The sequence below is a fragment of the Rhipicephalus microplus genome, chromosome 2, assembly GCF_043290135.1.
Source record: "Rhipicephalus microplus isolate Deutch F79 chromosome 2, USDA_Rmic, whole genome shotgun sequence".
NCBI lineage: Eukaryota > Metazoa > Arthropoda > Arachnida > Ixodida > Ixodidae > Rhipicephalus > Rhipicephalus microplus.
This window is the reverse complement of record NC_134701.1, coordinates 27,237,400-27,259,780: the sequence shown is the minus strand read 5'-3', so window position 1 is coordinate 27,259,780 and position 22,381 is coordinate 27,237,400. Positions and strand designations below refer to the sequence as shown.

Below are 22,381 nucleotides of genomic sequence, written 5' to 3'. Positions count from 1 at the left end.
CACCTAGTACCACACCTATGTATGTTTTCTTTTTATTTTTGAAGTTTGTAAAAAATTTACAAGTGTGCATATTTCACACATTCTTCTCTTAAATTTGCACATTTTTATCTCCATTGTTCTGTTCCTTTCTGGACCTTGTAAAGTATGTTCACCGGGTCTGAAAAGCAAACGTTCGCTGTCATCTTTTGAAATTGGGAAGGACTGGAGATCATATTTTGAAAAGTTATGGCTTGTCGTAAATTGGGTATCATGTTTACTTTGGACTTTATGTTATAAATGTGTCTGTTATACTAAAAGCATGTTGTGCCCTTAATAATTGTCTGCAGTTCAACCAGTGAAGCACATAAGTATGTAAACTACTCAAACAATAGGGGCCTGAAAGAAACAAATGCTTATTGAAGTAATTAGAGAAACTTATTTATTGAAATATTTCGAAAACAGGTCCACAAGTTTTTCCTGTGTTGCCACCTGCCGTTCACGCAGACCCTGCTCAATTTGCGTGGCAGTCTCCAGTGCTGCAATAAGCTTCGCTTGCTGTTCGAGCAGCGCACTCTGAAATTTTTCATTGGCGGACATCCGCTTTCTCTTTTGTGCTCGACGCTTTCCATGTGGCTGGCTCGTGCTGGTGCCAGGTTGGCTCGTGCTGGTGCTAGGCTGGGGTTCCTGCTGGAGGTCCGAGGCACTGCTGCAGGCATCTGTCGCGGAGCAACCCTCAGTAGCCCCGTCTTCATCTGAGGACAGACTTGACCCAGTCTCCATGCCCCGAATAATCTGAAAGACAAAACTCTGTTAGTGCGTGCCACAACATCAAGCTGCTTTCAGCATAATGTGGCATTTATGATGTTGCACATTCTTGAAGTATTGCAAGAATGAAGCATGCAAAAAAAATGAACTAATCATATCGATTAGCCTCAGAAGGACGTACTCCAAGCTTTAGTTGCGACAAAAAGCTTTTTCTTTGGGGGCTCATTAGTGCAATAGTTTCATCCCATGCTGCTTTTTTATTGTTTCCATTGCTTGTAGATATCAAATGCCCTTGAGTGAAGTCTATAATCACAATTGACATTAGAATTTAGAGCTCAGTTTGGATTGTCGCATTCTTAGGTTGCATTCTGCAATCACCACTTGGTCGTGGCACCGAAAATTTTTAGTTGTTATCGTAACGGCATTACCTCATACAAATAATTTACATACCTCATCGACATTTCTCCTTGGTGAAGGGCAACTCTCTTGCACGAGAGACCGGTCGTTTATGGGCAGCGTGCCCAGAAACCTGTGAAGTTCGACGAAAAACGGCCAGGCACTAGGTGCAGATCCGGTAGTTTTCTCCCAGGCTTCTTTCCTGATAACACAATTTACCATTAGAAAAGCAATGATGTAATGTATAACCACATTCTCTCTGGACTTGCTACATAACTTTCGGTTAATTTCCTAGCAGGTGAGTGCGCTGCATTATACATTCGCGTCAAGCTCCATGTCACGGTTAGCAACGTTTGTTTCTTATTTTCTTGTGTAGACGCGCAAGCCTGTGCTGTTGCATCATGCCAAAAATGAAAACGGTGAACAATGTATGCAAGGCAACCGCAAGCTATTTTTGATGTTTCAGAATAAAGACCTAAATAAAGGCTAGTAGCTCGTGCACGCAATTTGACTCAATCATGTAGCTCATTTCGTAGGTTGCTTACCAATGCTCACAAATACTGGGAGTCCTAAAAGATAAGATAGGATGCGTACGCAGGTAATCAGTTGAATACTTCGATGTTCATGGTGACCCAAATGCACGTTTTTTTAGCCAGGTAACGCGCACGAGCTGCTCATTCCTATAACAAAGCCTAACAATTGCCTCATTCCAGATAAACAAAGTTGAGCGTTTAGTTGACACGCAGAAATAACGCAACGGCAGAATATCTACACAGAATTAGCCCCTCAAAATAACTCCTTGTAACGAAATGTGCTTCGTGCAATAGCATCAACTGGAAGTGCCAACAAAAACTTACACGACTTTGCACATGACTACACACCAGCTGTTAGGAACACGCGTGCTTTTCTGCTGTATGCATTCAACAGTCTACGAACTCACCTGTACTTCTGCGTGAGGTTGTCAATTTTGTTTTGCACTTGTCGGCGCGTCCTCAAAATACCCATCTTTGCAAGAGCGGCGACAATGGCGTCATACACTCAGGCGCTATGTTTTTCTCCTCGGAGCTCAGGAAGGTGGTCCTTCCAGATTCTAATCAACACCCAAGTGTCATTTTCACTCCATGTTACTCTTGGATTTGGTGGGGTCCCATTAATCGTTTCTGCAGCCGTCGAGGCCGGTGATGATGTTCCAGCTATGTCAGTCATTTCTTTTAAACGTCCACACGGCGACGACCACAACCACACACGTGCACGAAATATTTTTCAATGGCGCCGGCACGCGCGACTCCCGAGGCACGATGTGTAGGGCATCGGTGTTGAGAGTAAGTGAACTCTGGCGGGCGTAAATATATGTAAACAAACACCCGTTTTGAACGAGTACTGCAACGAAAGAACTTTTAATATTGCCAAAATGTATTATTCTTTCATTGTAACTCTGGCGGGCGTAAATATATGTAAACAAACACCCGTTTTGAACGAGTACTGCAACGAAAGAACTTTTAATATTGCCAAAATGTATTATTCTTTCATTGTGGCCACTTTAGTGCACGAAAATTTTCTCTGACCTCTAGACTGCTGGGAACGAGAGTACCTCGTTTCGCTGCGAAGGGAGATCGTTGAACGTCCTTCGCGAAATGTTCCATTCACCTTCGTTTGCGTTAAGGGTGGCCGTGTGACACCAACCGCATCTTCGTTGTCGTAAAGACGAGGGAGTTAAACGGTCATTACGGGTGCCCGTGTGACAGGGGTATTAGCCTATGCCAGCCACAAACTCTCAAAAGCTGAGGCAAACTACTCTGCAACTGAAAAAGAGTGCCTCGCAGTCATCTGGGCAATGAATAAGTTTCGACCATACCTTTATGGTGGACCGTTCAGAGCTGTCAGTGACCACCATGCTCTATGCTGGCTAGCAAATCTCAAGCATCCATCAGGTCGACTAGCCAGATGGAGCCTTAGGCTGCAGGAGTATGACATTACTGTCGTATACAAATCTGGAAGGAAACACAGTGATGCCGACTGCCTGTCACGCTCTCCCGTCGATCCAAGTGTACCTCAAGGGGAAGACTTCCCGTTTCTAGGCGTTGTCGACACATCCAAAATCGCTCAACTACAACGAGATGACCCGGATTTGCTGGCACTTATACAACACCTGCAGGGTCTCGACGTTCAAGTCCCTCGCATATTCTCCAGAGGGCTCTCCGCGTTCTGCCTTCGAGGAAGTGTCCTTTACAGGAGGAACTTCGAACCTAATGGTGAAACGTTTTTAGTAGTAGTGCCCACAGCCATGCGACAAGAAATTCTGCATGCATGCCACGACGAGCCAACATCTGGCCACATTGGTGTGAGGCGAACATTCGCCAGGATTCACCTGAAGTACTATTGGCCTAAGTTGCTCGAATCAGTGCAGCGCTACGTGAAAACTTGTCGTCAATGTCAACGGCGCAAAACTCCAGCCGTAAAACCAGCCGGCCTTCTCCAGCCAATAGACCCTCCGGATGCCCCATTCCAACAAGTCGGCATGGACTTCCTAGGACTTGCTTGCTTGCCTAGGACGTCTTGCTTGCCCTCAGACCAGGACGCAAAAGCCCTCTTCTTTCTTCAATTCCAAGGTATTCCACCTACAGTTGATGGCTCATACCCATTACCAGTGACATTACTCCCTCTCCTCGAAAAGCACCGGCTCGATGCTGGTAATGAGCGTTGAGAAAAAAAATGAGGAAGAAAAGATGTTACCATGGAACCCAACAACTCCGTCGTAAGGGAAAAAAATGTACTGGTGTCATAGAAGTACTCAATAAAGAAAGGAGTAAGTACACAAGACAATAAAAAAAACCAAAGTGGCAAAAATAGTCATTGCATGGTAAGTTAGTCCACGTTCGATGTATGACGCGAGAAATATGGCTTGAGTCTGGACACGTGCACCACATCACTTTGTGAAAACCGACGGGAACGTCTTGAGGCGCCCTCAGGGAGAACTTCATACGTAACGTCGCTGAGTCGGCGCAGAACTTTGTAAGGGCCGAAGTAGTGCCGAAGCAACTTCTCAGAGTGACTACGCTGTCGAATGGGAGTCCACACTGAAACTTCATCGCCTGGTTTGAAGGTAACCTCTCGGTGTGTAAGGTTGTAGCGGTGTGCGTCGGCAGTTTGGCGAGCCTGAATACGGCATCGGGCGAGTTGACGGGCCTCCTCGGCGCGTTGAGTGAACAATGAAGCGTCCGTGTTGAACATGCTCAAGTTGTTGGGAAGGAGCATTGCGTCGACCATGAACTAAGCGAAATGGGTTGAAACCTCTACTCTCTTGGACTGCTGTATTGTAAGCAAAAGTTACGTAAGGGAGTATATCATCCCAGTTCTTGTGATCAACGGCCACGTACATTGACAGCATATCTACAATGGTCTTGTTCAACCGTTCAGTGAGTCCATTTGTTTGGGGGTGATAACGCGTGGTTTTCCGATGTTCTGTACCACTTAGTCTCAGCACTTCTTGAAGCATCTGTGCGGTGAAAGATGTACCACGATCAGTAATTATTACAGCTGGCGCTCCGTGACGAAGTACGATGCTGGTGACAAAAAACTGTGCGATTTCGTCTGCGGTAGCTTTGGGCAGGGCCTTTGTTTCGCTGTAACGCGTTAAATAATCGGTGGCAACCACAATCCACTGGTTTCCAGAGGAAGAGGTGGAAAATGAGCCGAGCAAGTCAATGCCACTTTGATGGAATGGTGCCTTCGGTGTGGCGATAGGCTGTAGTAGTCCTGCTGGTCGGACAGGTGGAGTCTTACGGCGTTGGCAGTCGCGGCATGTGCGGACGTACTGCTCGACTGTCTTCGCGAGGCAGCGCCAGTAGTATGGGCGGCGAATTCTTTCCAATGTGCGCGTGTAGCCAAGGTGTCCAGATGATGGTTCGTCGTGAAAAGCATGTAAAATATCGTCCCGAAGCGAGGTTGGTGCAACCAGTAGGTAAGTAGCCTGAGTATGGTCCAAATTTTTCTTATAGAGGACTCCATCCCTGATGCAGAACGAGGCCAGCGAACGTGCGAAGTTTTGAGGAAGGCTGCGTTTTCGGCCTTCGAGGTAGTCAATCAGCGGGCTTAGCTCCATGTCGTCGCGTTGTTGTTGAGCCAAGTCGGTTGCTGACACCGAGGAAAGGAATGTATCGTCCTCTTCAACGTCCGCGTTCTTACTTCAAATTGGTGCACGTGAGAGACAGTCAACATCAGTGTGTTTGCGTCCTGACTTGTGAATGACTGTAACGTCAAATTCTCGCAGCCGAAGGCTCCAGCGCGCTAGACGACCGGAAGGGTCTTTGAGGTTGGCGAGCCAGCATAAAGAACGGTGGTCGCTAACTACCCTGAATGGTCGACCGTATAAATAAGGGCGAAACTTTGTTATAGCCCAAACAACGGCTAAGCATTATTTTTCTGTTGCAGAGTAGTTTTTCTCTGCAGATGATAGTGTTCGACTTGCATAGGCAATCACGCGCTCTACGCAATTTTGCAATTGAACCAGTACAGCTCCAAGTCCGACGTTGCTGGCATCCGTGTGTAGCTCTGTGGCCGCGTTATCGTCAAAGTGACCGAGTACAGGTGGGGCTTGGAGATGGATTCGTAGCGTAACAAAGGCGTGATGCTGATCATGACCACAAACAAACGGTACGCCGTCCTTCGTAAGTTCATTTAGCGCTTCAGCGATGTTAGAAAAGCCTTTGACGAAGCGTCTGTAATATGCGCAGAGTACCAGAAATCGGCGGAGGTCGCGCTTGTTCGTTGGGACAGGAAATGCGGCAACAGCTTTCGTTTTCTCAGGGTCTGGATGTATACCGGCGTGGCTGACGACGTGACCAAGAAATTTCAGTTCCTCGAATGCAAAGTGGCACTTCTTAGGTTTGAGAGGAAGTCCAGCTGTTCGAATCGCCTGAAGAACTGCCTGTAAGCGCTGGACGTGCTGCTCAAACGTGTCCGAGAAGACGACCACATCGTCAAGGTAGACAAGACACGATTGCCATTTTAGCCCAGAAAGAACCGTGTCCATCATTCTTTGAAAAGTAGCTGGTGCCGAGCATAAGCCGAAGGGAAGGACCGTGAACTCGTAGAGTCCATCAGGAGTAATGAAGGCGGTCTTTTCGCGGTCGCGCTCATCAACAGACATTTGCCAATAGCCACTGCGTAGATCCATGGAAGAAAAGTAACGAGCATTGCGAATGCGGTCAAGCGAGTCGTCTATTCGTGGTAAAGGATACACCTCTTTCTTCGTGATCTTATTCAACTTTCGGTAGTCGACGCTAAATCACAGAGTGCCATCTTTTTTATTTACTAACACAACAGGGGACGCCCAGGGACTGGTCGATGGCTGGATGACATCGTCCTTGAGCATCTGCTGGACCTGTTGTCGTATAACGTCTTGTTCTTTTTGCGAGACTCTGTAGGCATGCTGTCAAATGGGTCTCTCAGTAGGCTCGGTGATGATACGATGCTTAGCAAGTGGTGTTTGGTTAACTTTCGAAGTCGTAGCGAAGCAGTCCCGAAATGAGCCGAGTAGCTTCAAAAGACGTTGCCGTTGTGCAGACGGTAGACCATGGTTCACGTCGAGAGTGCTTGCAAATGTCATGGCGGAATCGTCGCACGAGGAAAGAGCAGATAATGTTGAGGGACCGGGGACGTGGGCAATATCCTCAAGGTATGCGATCGCAGTGTGTTTGGTAAGATTGCGATACTCCTCGCTGAAATTCGTGACTAATAGGCAAGCCTGCTTTCTTCTGGGCTGAACAATACCTCGGGCAACGCATATTTGTTGTGCAAAAAGTAGGGACAAATTTTCTTCTGCAATTACAGCATCGGGGACGTCTTGGTCACATTCAACGTTGATAAAAAGGCTGCTGCGGGGAGGCAGAGTAACAGATTCGGAGGATACACGTAGGGCAGCCTTCGATGAGCAGGCATTTTCCGGTTCAGGATGAAACGAGTCCTCGAACTACACCTGCAAGTCTCGTAGGTGAATAATTGCGCCGTGTTCACGAAGAAAGTCCAGCCCCAGAATGAGTGAACGGGAGCACACATGTAATACGAGGAAAGACCCTATGAACGTCGAAACACGGACTCGAACACGGGCTGTGCACATTCCAGTTGGCGTGACGAGGTGGCCCCCTGCCGTGCGCAACGGCGGTTCTTGCCAAGGGGTAGTTACCTTCCTCAGTTGGGATGCTAGGGCACTGCTCATAACCGAATAATCGGCGCCGGTGTCGACGAGGGCATTGACGACGTGATTATCGACGTGTACGGTGATGTCGGCGGAAACAGTCTTATGACTTTCGGAAACGACTGGAAAGTCAGAACGGTCTTCGTCGGGTCTTTGCGTCGAAGGAGGCTCTTTTACAGTTCGTTGGGACGCGGCTTCACCCCCAGGAACCGCGGTTTCTAGTTTTCCCTGGGGGGACTTGGTGACCGGCCTCTGAAAGGAGCATAAGATGACGAGGGAATGCTAGGTGACGTGGGGCGGCGAGGTGATGGTGATCGTGATTGGGGGCGTTGACCAAGGCGAGGAGCTTGCTGGCCCGTAAGGTACGCTTCGATGTCGCGGGGACGCTCACCGTAACGCGGGCACTGAGCATCAGGGTGAAAGCCACGCAGACCAAGTTGGCGGTACTGGCAGTTACGGTAGACGTGACCCGCTTCGCCACAGTGGTAGCAGAGTGGACGGTTATCGGACGTACGCCACACGCTGGCCTTTGTGGCGTTCTGCCGCGATCCAGACGGACGATAAGTTGGTGCACTCGGAAACCTTGAGGCGGGTGGCGGAGTCGAAGAGGTGCCCTGGAATCGATGGCTAGCCTGATCCATTCTCCTCATGATGGGATCAGGGCCATGTGATGCAGGAGATCGCAAAGCCGCCGCATAAGTCAGCACAGGGACCTCAGGCCTTGTTTGCGCGAGTGGGGTGACCACCTGTCGGATCTCATTTCGGATTAAGTCTGTGAGAGCACTTACGGGTGGTTGGGGTTCCGCTGCTTGGAGTTGGCGCAGCTCGTCCCGCATGACGCTTCTTATGAACTCTGCGAGGGCATGCCTCTCGCTGTCAGTCCCGATAGAGCATGCTGCAGGGGTCTCGTCGTGGCTTTCATACTGTGACGACCTATACTGGAGAGTACGCTCCATTGTGGTTGCCTCATTTATGAACTCTGTCACAGTCGTCGGTGGATTGCGCACGAGTCCGGCGAAGAGCTGCTCTTTTACCCCACGCATTAAATGCCGCACCTTCTTTTCCTCGGACATTGCAGGGTCAGCACGCTTGAAGAGTCGAAGCATGTCCTCGACAAACATCGAAACTCTCTCGTTGGGTCGTTGGTTCTGAGACGAGATAGCCTGCTCCGCTCTCTCTTTTCTTTCAGTGCTGCGGTACGCATCACGAAACTATCGGCTGAAGTTATGCCACGTCGCAAAGGAACCCTCGTGATTCTCATACCACGTTTTAGCAGAGTATTCTAACGCAAAGTAATTTCCCCGCAGCTTGCGAGCTTCATCCCATTCGTTGATGTTGGCAACTCGATTGAAGTGGTCAAGCTAGTCGTCAACATCTTCATAAATGTCTCCATGAAATGAGCGTGGTGTTTGCGGCTTATGAAAAACATGCGGGAGAAAAAAAATAGGCGTCGTTGGTTTGACTCGCCTGGTTGTTAATTGAAGTTGCCATCTCGTCTTGAGAGAGGGCACCGTACTCGGGAGATAGTCCTCGCAGGCGGCGACTGCTTCTTGCCGTTGGAGCTGTAGCTGTCTCCAAGTAGCTCGGTGTGTCGGCTGAAAATCTGCAGCCGAGGCGCATTTACCCAGCACCTCCACCAGTGCCGCGAACGTAATAACAGACAGCGACGAATTGACGTCTTGCTTGCTTGCTTGTTCCTTTCTTTTGTGGCTCTCACCCACTAAGGGGGATTGGCCAAGAAGTCGGTGGTTAATGCAAGTAAATACCAATAGATTTTCTAGATTAGGGGAATATGATTACTGTGTTTTGACTGTAAAACTAGTTTGGCGCAATGTCAGGAAAAAAAGAAAAAAAGGGGGGAGAAATAATAGAATTTGTTGAATATCTGTGGTGGAATCGTTATATGAAATTCTCCTGAAAGTTGAATCATTGCAGTGTATCAGCTAAATAATAAGTGGTAGTGTGACTAGTAAAACTCGAGAGCTGATCGCTGACTCAGCAAGGTAATCTTCTTGTGTTATATATGAATTCGCAGAGAGCCCCACAGATGTTCCTGTCGCTGTGTCCCAATGAAGTGGCCCCAAAAGACAAAATATTGGGAGTATTAAGTGATATTCCTAATTTTCTGAATAAAATTTCGAAGCAGTTTTTTTCTTTGATTTTTGAATCGGTGACATGTGATAAGAAAATGGTCGATATGTTCAGGTTCATTACAGCTTGAGCACAGAGGGGATGGCACCAGACCAGACCTGTTTAAGTAGAAATTAAGAGGTGGTACACGGCAACGTAATTTTGTTACCAAGACTTCCAATTTACGCGTGGGGCACCATTTATTGCTTGCCCTCAGACCAGGACGCAAAAGCCCTCTTCTTTCTTCACTTCCGAGAGATTCCACCTACAGTTGATGGCTCATGCCCATTACCTGTGACAATATAATACAGCCGTTCAAGAAACAACCCACGTTGCCCCTTTCGAACTAGTATTCGGCCGAAGAGTGACCACCCCACTGGATGTCATGTTACCACTACAGGACGAAAACAGCTATCCACCTGACTTAGATGACTTCTTGCAAAGAGCTGAAGAAGCACGACAAATGGCAAGATACCGAATACGCCGTCAACTGCGCGTCGACTCTAGTCGGTACAACGAGCGACGCAGTGACGCACTTTATCATCCCGGTGACAAAGTGTGGATATGGATCCCAGTGCGCCGCCGCGGACTCTCTGAAAAGCTTCTTTGTCGATACTTCGGCCCTTATGAAGTACTCAACCGTATCAGCGACGTCGCTTATAAAGTCAGATCCGCGGGACACATGAGCTCAAGACGCCGCAATCCCACGGAAGTGGTACACGTAGTCCGCATGAAGCCCTATCATGACAGATCGTCGGAAAACGAGTGAGAGTGCGCATGTATCATTTCACTCTCTCAAGCATCGGGACGATGCGTCTGAGGAGGGGGATAATGCCGCGACAGGTTGGCCACGTTCAAGTAGCCCGCCGCAATCATCATGGCAAGAGCACCAGCAAGACCCGGCTGGCATGCCCCACACGTTCGTGCACTTGGCCTACGAAGAAGAGGAAGATAGTTGAATCTGTGCCTCTCGACTACTCGGACTCGACGACCATAGTCATTAGACTTTTGGGCACAAGCTCTCCCTAATAAAGACGCTTGTTTTTTAGCCTGTCTGCCTCAGCATCGCTACAATATGACATGACAATAGACTATGGAGTAGAAAATTCCATGTTATCATTTCCCTGTCATGACACAAGGTGGATATTATGTCAAAAGTGCTTCATCATTATGTTGGAGTCAGGATGAGGCAATACTGTAAGCAACTGCGGAAGGTTGAAGCAGACAAGACGCAGAAGCTATGAAAGCTTTAGCTTGTCTAGTGTATTGTGACTTTTATCCTGTCAGTGCATGTTGTGCTGGTATACATGATGCACTGTTGAATAAATAAAGTGTTTTTTTTTCTTTTTACTACCACCTTGAGTACTATCCTACATTCTTTCGTATCATTTAGCCGCACCACACAGTACTCGAGCTAAAGCCGCTTTTTCAGGCAAAAATATGTAAAAATTCGTAGATCGTGCTAATACTGTGATAAAATTCTTGGCGCACCGTAACCTATATATCTTGTTTATTTTGAATATATCAAAGAGCGGCCATCGGTCACAAGCTGTTGCCCACTTTCAATCGCTTTCAATCCTGCATTTTCGACCTTGGAGCGGCGCATCACGTGCCACTGCACGCCTTGAAAGACCTAAATAGAGTTATTCTATTCCATTGCATTAAAGCATTCGTTTTCCCGCATATGTTTACGGAATTTGCAAATAATCGGTTCGTAATAAAAGATTCTGTAGGGTCACTTCATCTCATATGCGAAATGCCCCTTACGCATGATACCTGCTCTTTATATGATCTGACCGCAAATACACCAATTATTCTTTCGAGGGCATATGAAGGGTCAATTCAACACGTGCCACAAAACTGCATATTTACTTTTGTAGACAAAATGCGGGAACGATCGCCTAGCCCACGGTGTTGCCGAGGCCGAATGTGGTGTTTATGAGCTTCACACCGCATGCCGAACCGTCAAGCGTAAAATACTACGAAGTCTTTATATTTAACATATGATATTACACTACCACATAATCCTCACAGGGCCTTGCGATATCGCTAAACACGCTAAAACATCGAAGCGCTGGGTATAGCCACGTGGCCTCCGTCCCGCGCGCGCCTCCTTTCGGCAAGAAAGGGAAAGAGGTCCCCGATTTCTCCTCACTCCGATGCGCCGTCGCTCCACCTAAAATATTCTAACACCGTGCATTCTACGCATCAGTTGCTGCCGCTCCCCCGGTGAACTACTATTCCGTGCCCCCTGATCCTTCAGCCCACCTGACCGCATTATCTCCAGGTGCCCCGAATGCATTCTATTCCCCACCGTGGCGCTCGTTTTGTTCTGTCTGTTACTACTGTGGCTATCGCCGCCACATATCTCGCTTCTGCTGAAAGCGCCAGCAAGATGAGCGTCGGAACGACGTGCGTGAACGGCATTTGTACACTGGGGCGTCTTATCAAGGTCGGCTTTATGCGTCTCCCCCGCACCGGTCTTCATCTCCTCCGGAATCGACTGCACCGTGGAATAGCCGAAACACGAGACACCGCTCGCCTTCGCCCTTCCACTTCTTTACTTCAGACCGCCTCATTCTCCTCTGATATTCATTCGGAAAACTAAATGATGCAGTTTGTGGAGGAAAACTGCGCTTGGAATTAGAACTGAAATTCCTTCATCAGGCCTGTGTAACATGGTTTCTGTGGAAGTGAAAGGAGTGCGAGTCGATGCTTTGGTGGACACAGGTGCGACATTGTCTCTGATACGTGCTGAATTGTGTGAACATTTAAGGAAAGTAATGACGCCTTACAATGGCCCCACGTTAGTTGCTGGCCAGGACGACGTCATTCGCCCTTCCACGTTTTGTACTGTGCGTGTTTTCATCGATGGCATCCGCCATCAAGTCCAGTTTGCTGTCCTGTCCCGCTGCTCTCAGCAACTAATTTTAGGCTGGGATTTTCAATCATCTGCTTCCGCGGCGATTTGTTGTGGACAACACGTCGTTCACCTTGCTGACACCGACTACATGCTTGACGACGACAATCAGAAGCCACTTCGTCTGGTCGCTGCGAAAGACATCAAACTGCCGCCACTACAAGAGCAAATTGTCAGCATTACGTCCAACGACATCTATCACGGTGATGTATTGGTCTCACCGTCACCACTTTGCGTTCGTAAAGGTATAGTTCTTCTGTCCGGTGTCCTTCATTTTCGCAATGGCTCTGCATTGTCACCGCTGTCAACTCTACACCAGAGGAGATCTTACTGCCACAGGGCACTACTCTGGCCCGTGTTGCCGAATTTGAGCCTGTATTTGTCACGCCCCTTCAGGCCATCGCATCCAAACACACTTTTCTCGATGAGCATGTTTCTTCCTCTGCCTTTACCACCACTATCAGCAGCAACCTGACATATTCACAGAGGCAGCAGCTGCTCGATTTGTTACAGAGACATGCAAATTCTTTCGATATTTGCTCGTCTAAGCTGGGTCACAATAATACTACAGCTCAATGAATTCAAACCGTTGGGACATCTATCGTACACCGCTGACCCTACCGCGTGTCTCTAGCTGAAAGAAAAATTATGCAGGAAAACGTTGCTGACATGCTTAAACGAGAATTCATCCGTCCCTAATCTAGCCCTTGGTCGTCTCCTGTTGTTTTGGTCTGTAAAAAGGATGGCTCTGTGCGTTTTTTCGTGCACTACCGGGCGCTCAATAAGACCACACGCAAGGACGTGTACCTTATGCCACGCATTGACGATGCCCTTGATTTCTACAAGGCGTGGAATTCTTTTCAAGCATCGACTTGCGTTCTGGGTACTGGCAGATCCCCATGCATGAAGACGATAAAAAGAAAACGGCGTTCGCAACCCCCGACGGGCTATATGAATTCAACGTGATGCCTTTCGGGCTCTGCAACACACCCGCGACTTTTGAGCGCATAATAGATACCGTGCTGGGCAGACTGAAATGGAAAAGTTGCCTTTGCTACCTGGACGACATTATTATCTTTTCGTCAATGTTTCCTGAGCACCTAGAACGATTGAATCAAGTTCTGACGTGCCTTGCCGGCGCCGGGCTTCAAATAAACACTAACAAATGCTCTTTCGCTAGCAAATCTATCAAGGTCTTAGGACACGTTGTTAGCAAAGATGGCATCCGGCCCGACCCTGACAGGATTTCTGCAGTCCTTCACTTTCCGCGTCCCGAAAAACCAAAGGAGCTTCACAGTTTCTTGGGCCTCGCCTCCTATTTTCACCGGTTTATCCACAACTTCGCTGCTATTGCTGCTCCATTACACCAACTACTTGCTTCCAACGTCCCCTTTCTGCGGTCTCAAGATTGTCAAACGGCATTCGACCTGTTGAAGCGGGCACTCACGTCTGAACCTCTGCTCTGCCAATTTGACGAAGCCGCACCGCTGATCCTCCATACCGACGCTAGCGGCCTTGGTATAGGAGCCGTTTTTCTACAACACGACAAGTCTTCCCTAGCGAAAGTTGTTGCACATGCCAGTCGCGTACTCACCCCTGCCGAAAAGAACTTAACGATAACTAAGCAAGAGTGTTTGGCTGTCGTTTCATTGGTGCAGAAGTTCCATCCCTATCTCCACGGCCGTCACTTCACAATCGTTACGGACCACCATGCCTTATGCTAGTTTTCTACACTGAAGAACTTGTCCGGACGCTTGGGTCGGTGGATACTACACTTGGAGGATTACGACTTCGACATAACTTACAAGTCAGGTAGAAAACATGAAGACGCCGACGCTTTATCTCGTTGCCCGCTTCCAACTACCCTTATCAGCGTTGGTGGGAACTGAACCGCCACATCTACCAAAGTTCATACGCTCGCATCAATAAGGCAACCCTTTCCGGACGACGAGCCAACATTTATCTCCCGCCAGTGGTCCGATTCATACTGCAGACGCATGATGGACCTCTTTTCGGGAGTTTTTCATCCACCAAATGCGCGACTCTGTCGTCACTTTAAGCTGGACAATGACGTTCTCTACCACCACGTCTACCACCCTAACGGTCAGCGCTGGGTTCATGTACTGCCATGCTCTATTCGACTTCAGGTGCTCGAAGCCTTCCACGACGAATTGACTGCTGGTCATCTTGGTTTTAAAAAAACTCTTGACCGCATTCGATGTCGTTACTACTGGCGTGTCCTTTCTTCTAGTGTAGCGCGGTACGTCGGTTTCTGCTACCCATGCCACCGTCATAATCTCCCCACGTCTGCACCTGCTGGACCTCTACAGCCACTTCCGTGCTCTTCAATGCAGTTCGAGGTTGTAGGTGTTGACATTCATGGGCCTCTACTTGTCACATCTGGTGGCAAACGATGGATAGTGACCACTGTGGACCACCTGACACGCTACGCTGAGACTTCCTCTGTTATTACAGGCTCAGCTGTGGAAGTTGCAGACTTTCTTCTTCACGCCATAATCCTGCGTCATGGGGCTCCTCGTGCACTGCTTAGTGACCGCAGCAAAGTGTTCCTGTTACAAATGGTAAATGAAGTACTGCGCGCTTCTGGAACTACTCACTAGACAGCTTCAAGCTACCACCCTCAGACAAATGGTCTCACAGAAAGATTTCACCGATCCCTTGCTGACATGATAGCCGTTTACGTCCAACCCGACCACAAAAACTGGGATACTCTTTTACCGCTCCTGACATTCGCTTACAACACCGCTGTTCAGCGATCAACTTGCTAATCACCGTTTTACCTCATGTACGGATGCACCCCAACTACATTTCTCGACGCCTCCTTCTTTAACAGCCATGCGAATTTATGTCAGTCTTCTAGCGAAGAATGCATTTCCCGCCTGGCCCAGTCTCGCCATCAGGCTCGCATCAATACTGAAATGAGACAGCACGAGCAGAAGATCATCTATGACGCATCCCACCACGTTGTGTCTTTCCAACCTGCTGACGAGGTGCTGTTTTTGAAACCTATTTGCACTCCTGGTCTCTGTAACAAATTTCAACCACGCTTCATCGGGCCATACATTGTTTAAGAACATACCTCGCCGGTCAATTATTGTGTGACACAACTCCTCGCCCCAGCAGACTGCCGCTACCGCAGCACAGAGATTGTCCACGTTTGTCGCATGAAACCTTTCACGCGACATTCCCCGTCACTTCGGCTTACAGCGGCCAGGGTGTCCGCTTCCAAGTGGGAGGAATTAGTGTGGGCGTTTCGTACTTACATCGTTCTGATCCCTGTGTGATCACAATCACCATCATCCGCTTGTCTCTTTGTTCTTATTGCCACTCTGGGTCATCATCATCATCATCTGTGTACTGGCTCTGCCGATTCGTTTTGCGAGGTCTTTCCTCAAATAAACGCTGACGCAGCCAAGACTACAAGACTACCAAGACTTCATTATATATATATTGTAATGAAGAGAAAAGAGACAACACCCGATCCTGGGCCAGCTGTTCTTATTTTAACTTCGTTCTTCTCTTCTTTTCTCTAGCTATCCGCGCGCTGAAGCCCCAGTGTCTTTCTTGGTCATGACACTCGCCCATGACTGCGCGCGTGTGGAGCTGGCAGCAAAGTTTCTGGTGGGCAGACTTGGCTGAATCGTGGTGGTCAGCCAGGACCACAATGCAAGATGGAGCGATGGTCTGGGGAAAGCGTCTCTGGTGGACGGCACTGGTTGCCTCGAGCCGGTCGCTCTTTTGCATGCCACGATGTCTTTTTAAAAAGTGCTGTGGACTCAGGCGGCCGGCAATGGCTGCCCCGTTGTGGCCGATGCTCTCGGCCATGCTGCGATTCGGTCCGGGTGTCTGCCAGAAGTAGATCTGGTGGTCGATACTGGCTGCATCTCGGAGGTCGGCCTCGACCACGCTGGAACTGGGTGCCGGAGTCTGCCACAAGTCTATCGGGAGGTTGAGACTGGCTGCATCGTTGTGGTTGATCTCGTCCAAGGTTCGACGTGTTCGGAAGACTTGGTGAAAACAGTTCTGGCGGGTGGCATTGACTTCCTCGCCTAGGCTGGACCCATCTAGGCTGTGACTTGGCACGCTGAGACTGTATTTGTTGCCTTGGTCGGCCACAGTGTCGTTGTTGACGTTGGGCATTGGTAGTCTCTCGCACCTTGGTCGAGGAAGACTCGGGGGTATGAAACTGGTTGTACCTCGGTGGTCTGTCTTTACGACGCTGTAACATGGTTTAAAGATTTGGTGGGGGACAGTAGGTGTGTTAGAGCAGTCATTGCTTGCAGAGTAGACATTTATGTCGTCTGAGTGGGGTGGTGTGGTTTTCATGCGCATTTAAATGCCGAGCCGGAAAATGCTTGCGCAACAGAAGGTGAGTGTAAGTGCTCACAGGCCACTGGACACAATCAAGATGCGACGTGCACGCAGCTACCTTGCTGTTATTACTCTTGTTTTGACCGAGCTGATCATGGCCTGAAAAATCAGGGGCGATTTCCACGGTGACGACTTCATGGGGGTCTGCGCGACGTTCATTTATTTATTTATTTATTTATTTATTTATTTATTTATTAGAATACCCTCAGGGCCCGTAGGGCATTACAGAGGGGGTGGGTACAACATTTTATAACACACAAGAAAAAAAGACAAAGAAAAGAAACAAGTGTCAGATGCGCAAATCACGAAGGCAACATAAATCAACTAAAAATGTATAAGTAAGAATTCAAGCACATACAAGACAAAGATAGATAATGGAAACTGCGTATAGTTACAAACATTTCTGAGAAATTGCAGTCTTGAATAACAAAGGGTCTGTTATTGTTACAACGGAAGAGGGAAGGTGGTTCCAATCGGCGGCTGTTTTCGGTAAGAAGGCTGCTGAAAAGAATTTGGTGCGGCAAAACGGGATGGCAACCTTATGCTGGTGATCAATGCGCGATGAGTGGTATGACGGTTGTGAAATGAGGTCTCGCTTCATCGATGGATTGTGAAAAAATATCTTATGAAAAAAATGCAGTCGCACCAGTTTCCTCCGGACAGTTAAATTGGGCAGGTCAAGGTTAGATTTCATTTCTGATATGCTAGCAGTACGGGAATAATTAAAACAAATGAAACGAGCTGAGTGGTTCTGAACAGATTCTAACGCGTTGATTAAATTTTGCTGCACGGGATCCCACATAGCGGACGCGTACTCAAGCTTTGGGCGAATTAGTGATCGGTATAGTAGAATTTTGAGGGACAGCGGAGCGCGAGAAAAGTTGCGGCGTAAGTATCCTAGCGATTGGTTAGCGTTATTGCAGATGTAGGTAACATGCGTGTGCCAAGATAGATTGTTGGTAATGTAAACGCCGAGGTACTTATATGAAGAGACATGCTGGAGGGGAACTGCGTTAATTCTGTAGGTACAGGGGGGAGAAATAGATCGCCGGGTTATTGACATGCATTTAGATTTGTTAGAGTTGAGAGTCATAAGCCATTTATTGCACCAGGTTGAGACAGTGTCAAGGTCTGACTGTAGAAATTGGTTATCTGGTTCATTGTTTATTTCGCGGTAAATTACACAATCGTCTGCAAATAGCCTTATAGTGGAGTTAATGCTGTCGGGGAGATCATTAATATATATAAGGAAAAGTAAAGGGCCTAATACGGAACCTTGGGGTACGCCGGATGTTACTTTAGAAAGAGGTGAGTTATAGTCATTAGTTGTTACAAACTGAGTGCGATTAGTCAGAAAGCATTCAATTCATTTAAGAATGTTCGGGTCAATGTTTAAGGCACTAATTTTCAGGAGGAGTAATTGGTGAGGTACTTTATCGAAAGCTTTTTGAAAGTCAAGAAAAATGCAATGCACAAGTGAGCCGCGATCTAAAGCCGATGCTATGTCATTAGTAAAATTAAGAAGTTGGGTTTCACATGAGTAACTTTTTCGGAATCCGTGCTGGTAGGGAGTAAAAAAAGAGTTTGATTCTAGGAATGAGACAAGGTTGGAGTAAATTATATGTTCTAACATTTTACAAGGAACACTAGTTAGGGAAATTGGTCTGTAATTGAGAGGAGACTGTGTGTTACCAGACTTGTGCAGAGGGACCACCTTCCCCACTTTCCAGTCAAGCGGCAAAGTGGAGGTCTGAATAGATTGCGAAAAGATTAGGGACAAGTAAATTGATGAATACAATGCAGTGTTTTTTAGAAACTTTGAGTTGATTTCATCTACGCCACAAGAAGAGGATAACTTAAGCTTGTGAATTAAATTTTGCACTCCAACGGCATCAACGGTAACAGGATACATGGGTAAAAAATCACGACTAGGCATTTGTGGCAACGCAGAAGCAGAACAACTTGAAAAAGAAGTAACAAAAAAATCATTTAATGCAATGCAACACTCTTCACAGCGAAGTGGCTGCCCGTCTGAGTTCGTAAGCGAAATGTTTTTCTTTTCCCTAGGTTTAACAGTTTTCCAAAACTTATAAGGGTTGGTTACAAGAATTGAGGGAAGGGTATTATTAAGAAAAACGCGCTTGGCTTCCTTGATAGCTGCTCTGTATTCGGAAAGGACAGATTTGTACACGTGCCAACGGGCGAACGAATTAGTCTGCTTTGCCTGACGGAACAACCGTTTCTTTTTATTCCGCAATTTTTTTATGTCAGTTGAGAACCAAGGGGGGCGTTGGCGACCCTTGATAACGTATGTGGGAATGTATCGCGTGATGAAAGATTCAACTTTCATTTTGAACAAGTTCCAGTTTTGTTGAACACTGCGATCAAAGAAGCCATTAGCAAAGCTCTCGAAATTCGATTCGAGTTCACTGTTGATTGAGTCATAATCACCGCGTGAGTAGTCTCTTGTTGTTTTCCGATTGTTTGACCGACGCCTTAAAGAACCTGTTAGATTGAAGTGCACGAAACAATGGTCACTTATGCCTGGGATATATGAAATAGAATGGACAAGGTCTGGTACAGTGGTGAGAATCAGATCAAGAACATTTGATGAAGTGGGGCCCATTCTTGTTGGCTGCGTTACGAGTTGGGTAAGGTTAAAGTCTTCGCACAGTTCCATGAAATCTAAACTGTCGGCTGAAAGTGAGCTTAATGAACAAGAAGAAAGTGACCAGTTTATTTTCGGGTAGCTAAAATCACCTAGAAGAAAAACAGGTGTATGCGGGTGCCTTTTGACAATATCATTCAAAGCATCATGCAGTTGCTCGCAAAACACTGGCGTCGCACTCGGAGGGCGGTAACAGCCACAAATTATGACATTTTGATAGTTGACATGGAGGGAAACACAGACAAATTCTAAAGGTGATGCTATTACTACTTGGCTAGAAACTATATAATCAGCTACGGCTATAAGTACACCACCTCCTGGCGATTCTTCTCTATCACATCTGTAAATGGTATAATTATTTTCACAATCGAACAGCTCTACACTTGCATTGTTTGGGGTAAGCCAGGTTTCCGTTAACACTACAACATCGGCGGCGCAGTCATAAAAAAACGCATGTTGTGCGTAGGGAGTCAGAATGGCGTGCTTGTCGTCGTCGGAAAGATCGTACATCTTGTTGCAAGAAAGGCCGATGCTGGCTCTCTCTGCCTGGAACGCATCGATGTAGCTCACACGCTTGGCCAATGACTGCAGATGTGGTACACACTGGTCCAAGATTGTCTCCTTGATTTCCACGGTTGTCTCCGACAGCTCTGTCTTGGAAATGGCATTGGTTGCTGGCACGGAAGTTCGTGACATGGGTCCCTGTGTGGAACCTGGCATCGGAAGAGCGGCGCCTGCCTTGGAGCCTGTTTCAGTGTACCCTGCGGAGCGTTCAGCCAAGAGGTCATCAAAACTTATCCAGGGTACAGCTGCACATTCGGGATGGTTCAGTGTGGGTATGTCGTTTGAGTCACGTCCTTCACGAGGCCCGTCTTCGATAGTGGTCTTTGGCTGAGCCGAACTTGAATTGGACGACGGCAAAGAGTCCGAAAGCTCAAGTGAGCTGCAACGCATGACTGCAACCTGGAGGCGGAAATCCTCTTGCGCCTTATCCTCGGTAGTCGTCAGGTTGAACTGGGTGGTGGAAGGGAGATCGGAGAGTGTCCGACCGAAGGCAGCTATGAGCTTGGAGCTCCACTTCATTCAGGACTGCTGCTTGAAGCCTTCATACCGGTGCCACGCCGCTGCACCTTCCCGAAGACGGTCTACAGCCACGGTCCATTTCTGAGATTCCGTCCAGGCCTCGTGCATTGCTATCGCGTGGACGGTTGCCACCCAGCTGTCAGCGTCGTTCCGGAACCCGTGAAATTCCGGAAGTTCGCAGACGGCTGGTGATTGTGAGGTGGCAGGTGGCAATGGAAAGATCACCGACACGAGGCAGTCGAGCTGGTGTGAGAGCTCGATGAGAGAAGGCCGAAGCTCCCTGCGTTGCTCCGGTGTGCTTGCCTCAAGGTCGTATGAGGCAGCTATATCCAACACTGCGTTAATGTCACACAATGCTGGCAACATTGTAGGAGCTCACTCGGCGATCAACGTGGTCAGTTTGTTAGTCTCGGCGTGGAGTAGCGCGATGGTACGCCGCAGTTCCACGGCACTGTCGCTAGAGGCTTCTGAACCACTTTGGTTCGCGTCCGTGAAGTACGTGGTTCTAGTAGTACTCACGGCATGACACGCACGTCCAAGGAAGCATGAACAGCGTTTCTTGGCGGCTCGTATGTGGAAAGAGTACCAGACAGGGAATGCAGGTCGTGGGAAGCTTGAACAGCATTCCCAAAGGACAGGAGCCCGTGCGTATTACGGCCGCGAAGTGGTAGCATAGTGTCCATTAGGGGATGCCCTGGTACCACAGAGGAGGCATGGACACCATCCACTGATGGTTCGATGGGCAGCTGAAGCAGCGGCCGGGTTGTTGACTCCATCGCCAAAGAAGCGTGAACGGCGTTCCTGGATGGAGAAGCCCGCACTGCACGAACCGCGAAGACACGTACCGGTGGCTTCCCGCAGAGGGTTCACTTGTAGGCTTGCGCTGACGGCAGAATACATAGCCAAGGACGCGTGGATGGTGTCCCTTGGGAAATTGTACCGGTAACGTGTACTACAGCCGCCGAGGAGGCCTTGACGCCGTCCCCGAACGGTGGTGGCAATGGCGGCAGATGAACAGCTGCCGAGGAGGCCTTGACGCCGTCCTCAAGCGGCGCTTATCGCGGCTGTCCTGGATGACGAAGCCGGGACGTAAGACTTCTTCGTCGGCTGCGCCATTGTAATGAAGTGAAAAGAGACAACACCCGATCCTGGGCCAGCTGTTCTTATTATAACTTCGTTATTCTCTTCTTTTCTCTAGCTATCCGCGTGCCGGGGCCCCAGTGTATTTCTTGGTCATGACAATATATATATATATGTATATATATATATATATATATATATATATATATATATATATATATATATATATATATATATATATATATATATATTGGGAGTAATAACTCAATGAGCCAGTTAGTCTTTGTGAAGGTATGGGATATGGCACAACGGGAGCGTTGTCAGCAAAGATAAATATATTTATTTCCCTACAGTTTCGGGAGGGGTCCTCCCTTCATCAGGGGATGAGTTATACTAACATGAACTTCCAGACTTCGTTGCTGCCGCGTCCCTCTCGCCTTTAAAGATGTTTGCGAGAGTCAGAGAGAACTAAACAAGAAAAAAAGAAAAAAAGAGAAGAAAAAAGAATAAAGACCACTGTGAACACGCACGATAGTTATAGCGCGAGAACAAAACGACGACACAGAGACAAGAGGGACACGAAAGACACGAGTGCTCATGTCTTTCGTGTCCCTCTTGTCTCTGTGTCGTCGTTTTGTTCTCGCGCTATAACTATCGTCATGCCATACCAACTAGCCGAAGCTGCCACACTTCTAATTTGAACACTGAGCACGAAACCAAATGTCGGTGTACGTCCACACCCGGTTCTTATCCCGTGCTGGTCAATTCTCGA

At 48.0% G+C, this 22,381-nt stretch overlaps 1 protein-coding gene across 1 annotated transcript; it reads right to left on the bottom strand.

The window, feature by feature from the left end:
* Positions 1-414: 414 nt before the first annotated feature.
* On the bottom strand, positions 415-1,362 carry LOC142784533 (uncharacterized). Its single transcript, XM_075882960.1, has 2 exons — positions 1,195-1,362; positions 415-789 (listed from the first exon to the last, which is right to left on the bottom strand). Exons 1-2 carry the CDS (start codon positions 1,360-1,362, stop codon positions 415-417), a joined length of 543 nt encoding a protein of 180 aa, XP_075739075.1.
* Positions 1,363-22,381: the final 21,019 nt, after the last annotated feature.

What these genes read in the sequence shown, in the direction of transcription:
- LOC142784533 (XM_075882960.1), bottom strand. Translation starts at nt 1,362, where the DNA reads ATGGTAAATTGTGTTATCAGGAAAGAAGCCTGGGAGAAAACTACCGGA. An exon ending in CAAGGAGAAATGTCGATGAG is followed by an intron (nt 790 to 1,194) that starts GTATGTAAATTA and finishes GGCACGCACTAA; the next exon opens with CAGAGTTTTGTCTTTCAGAT.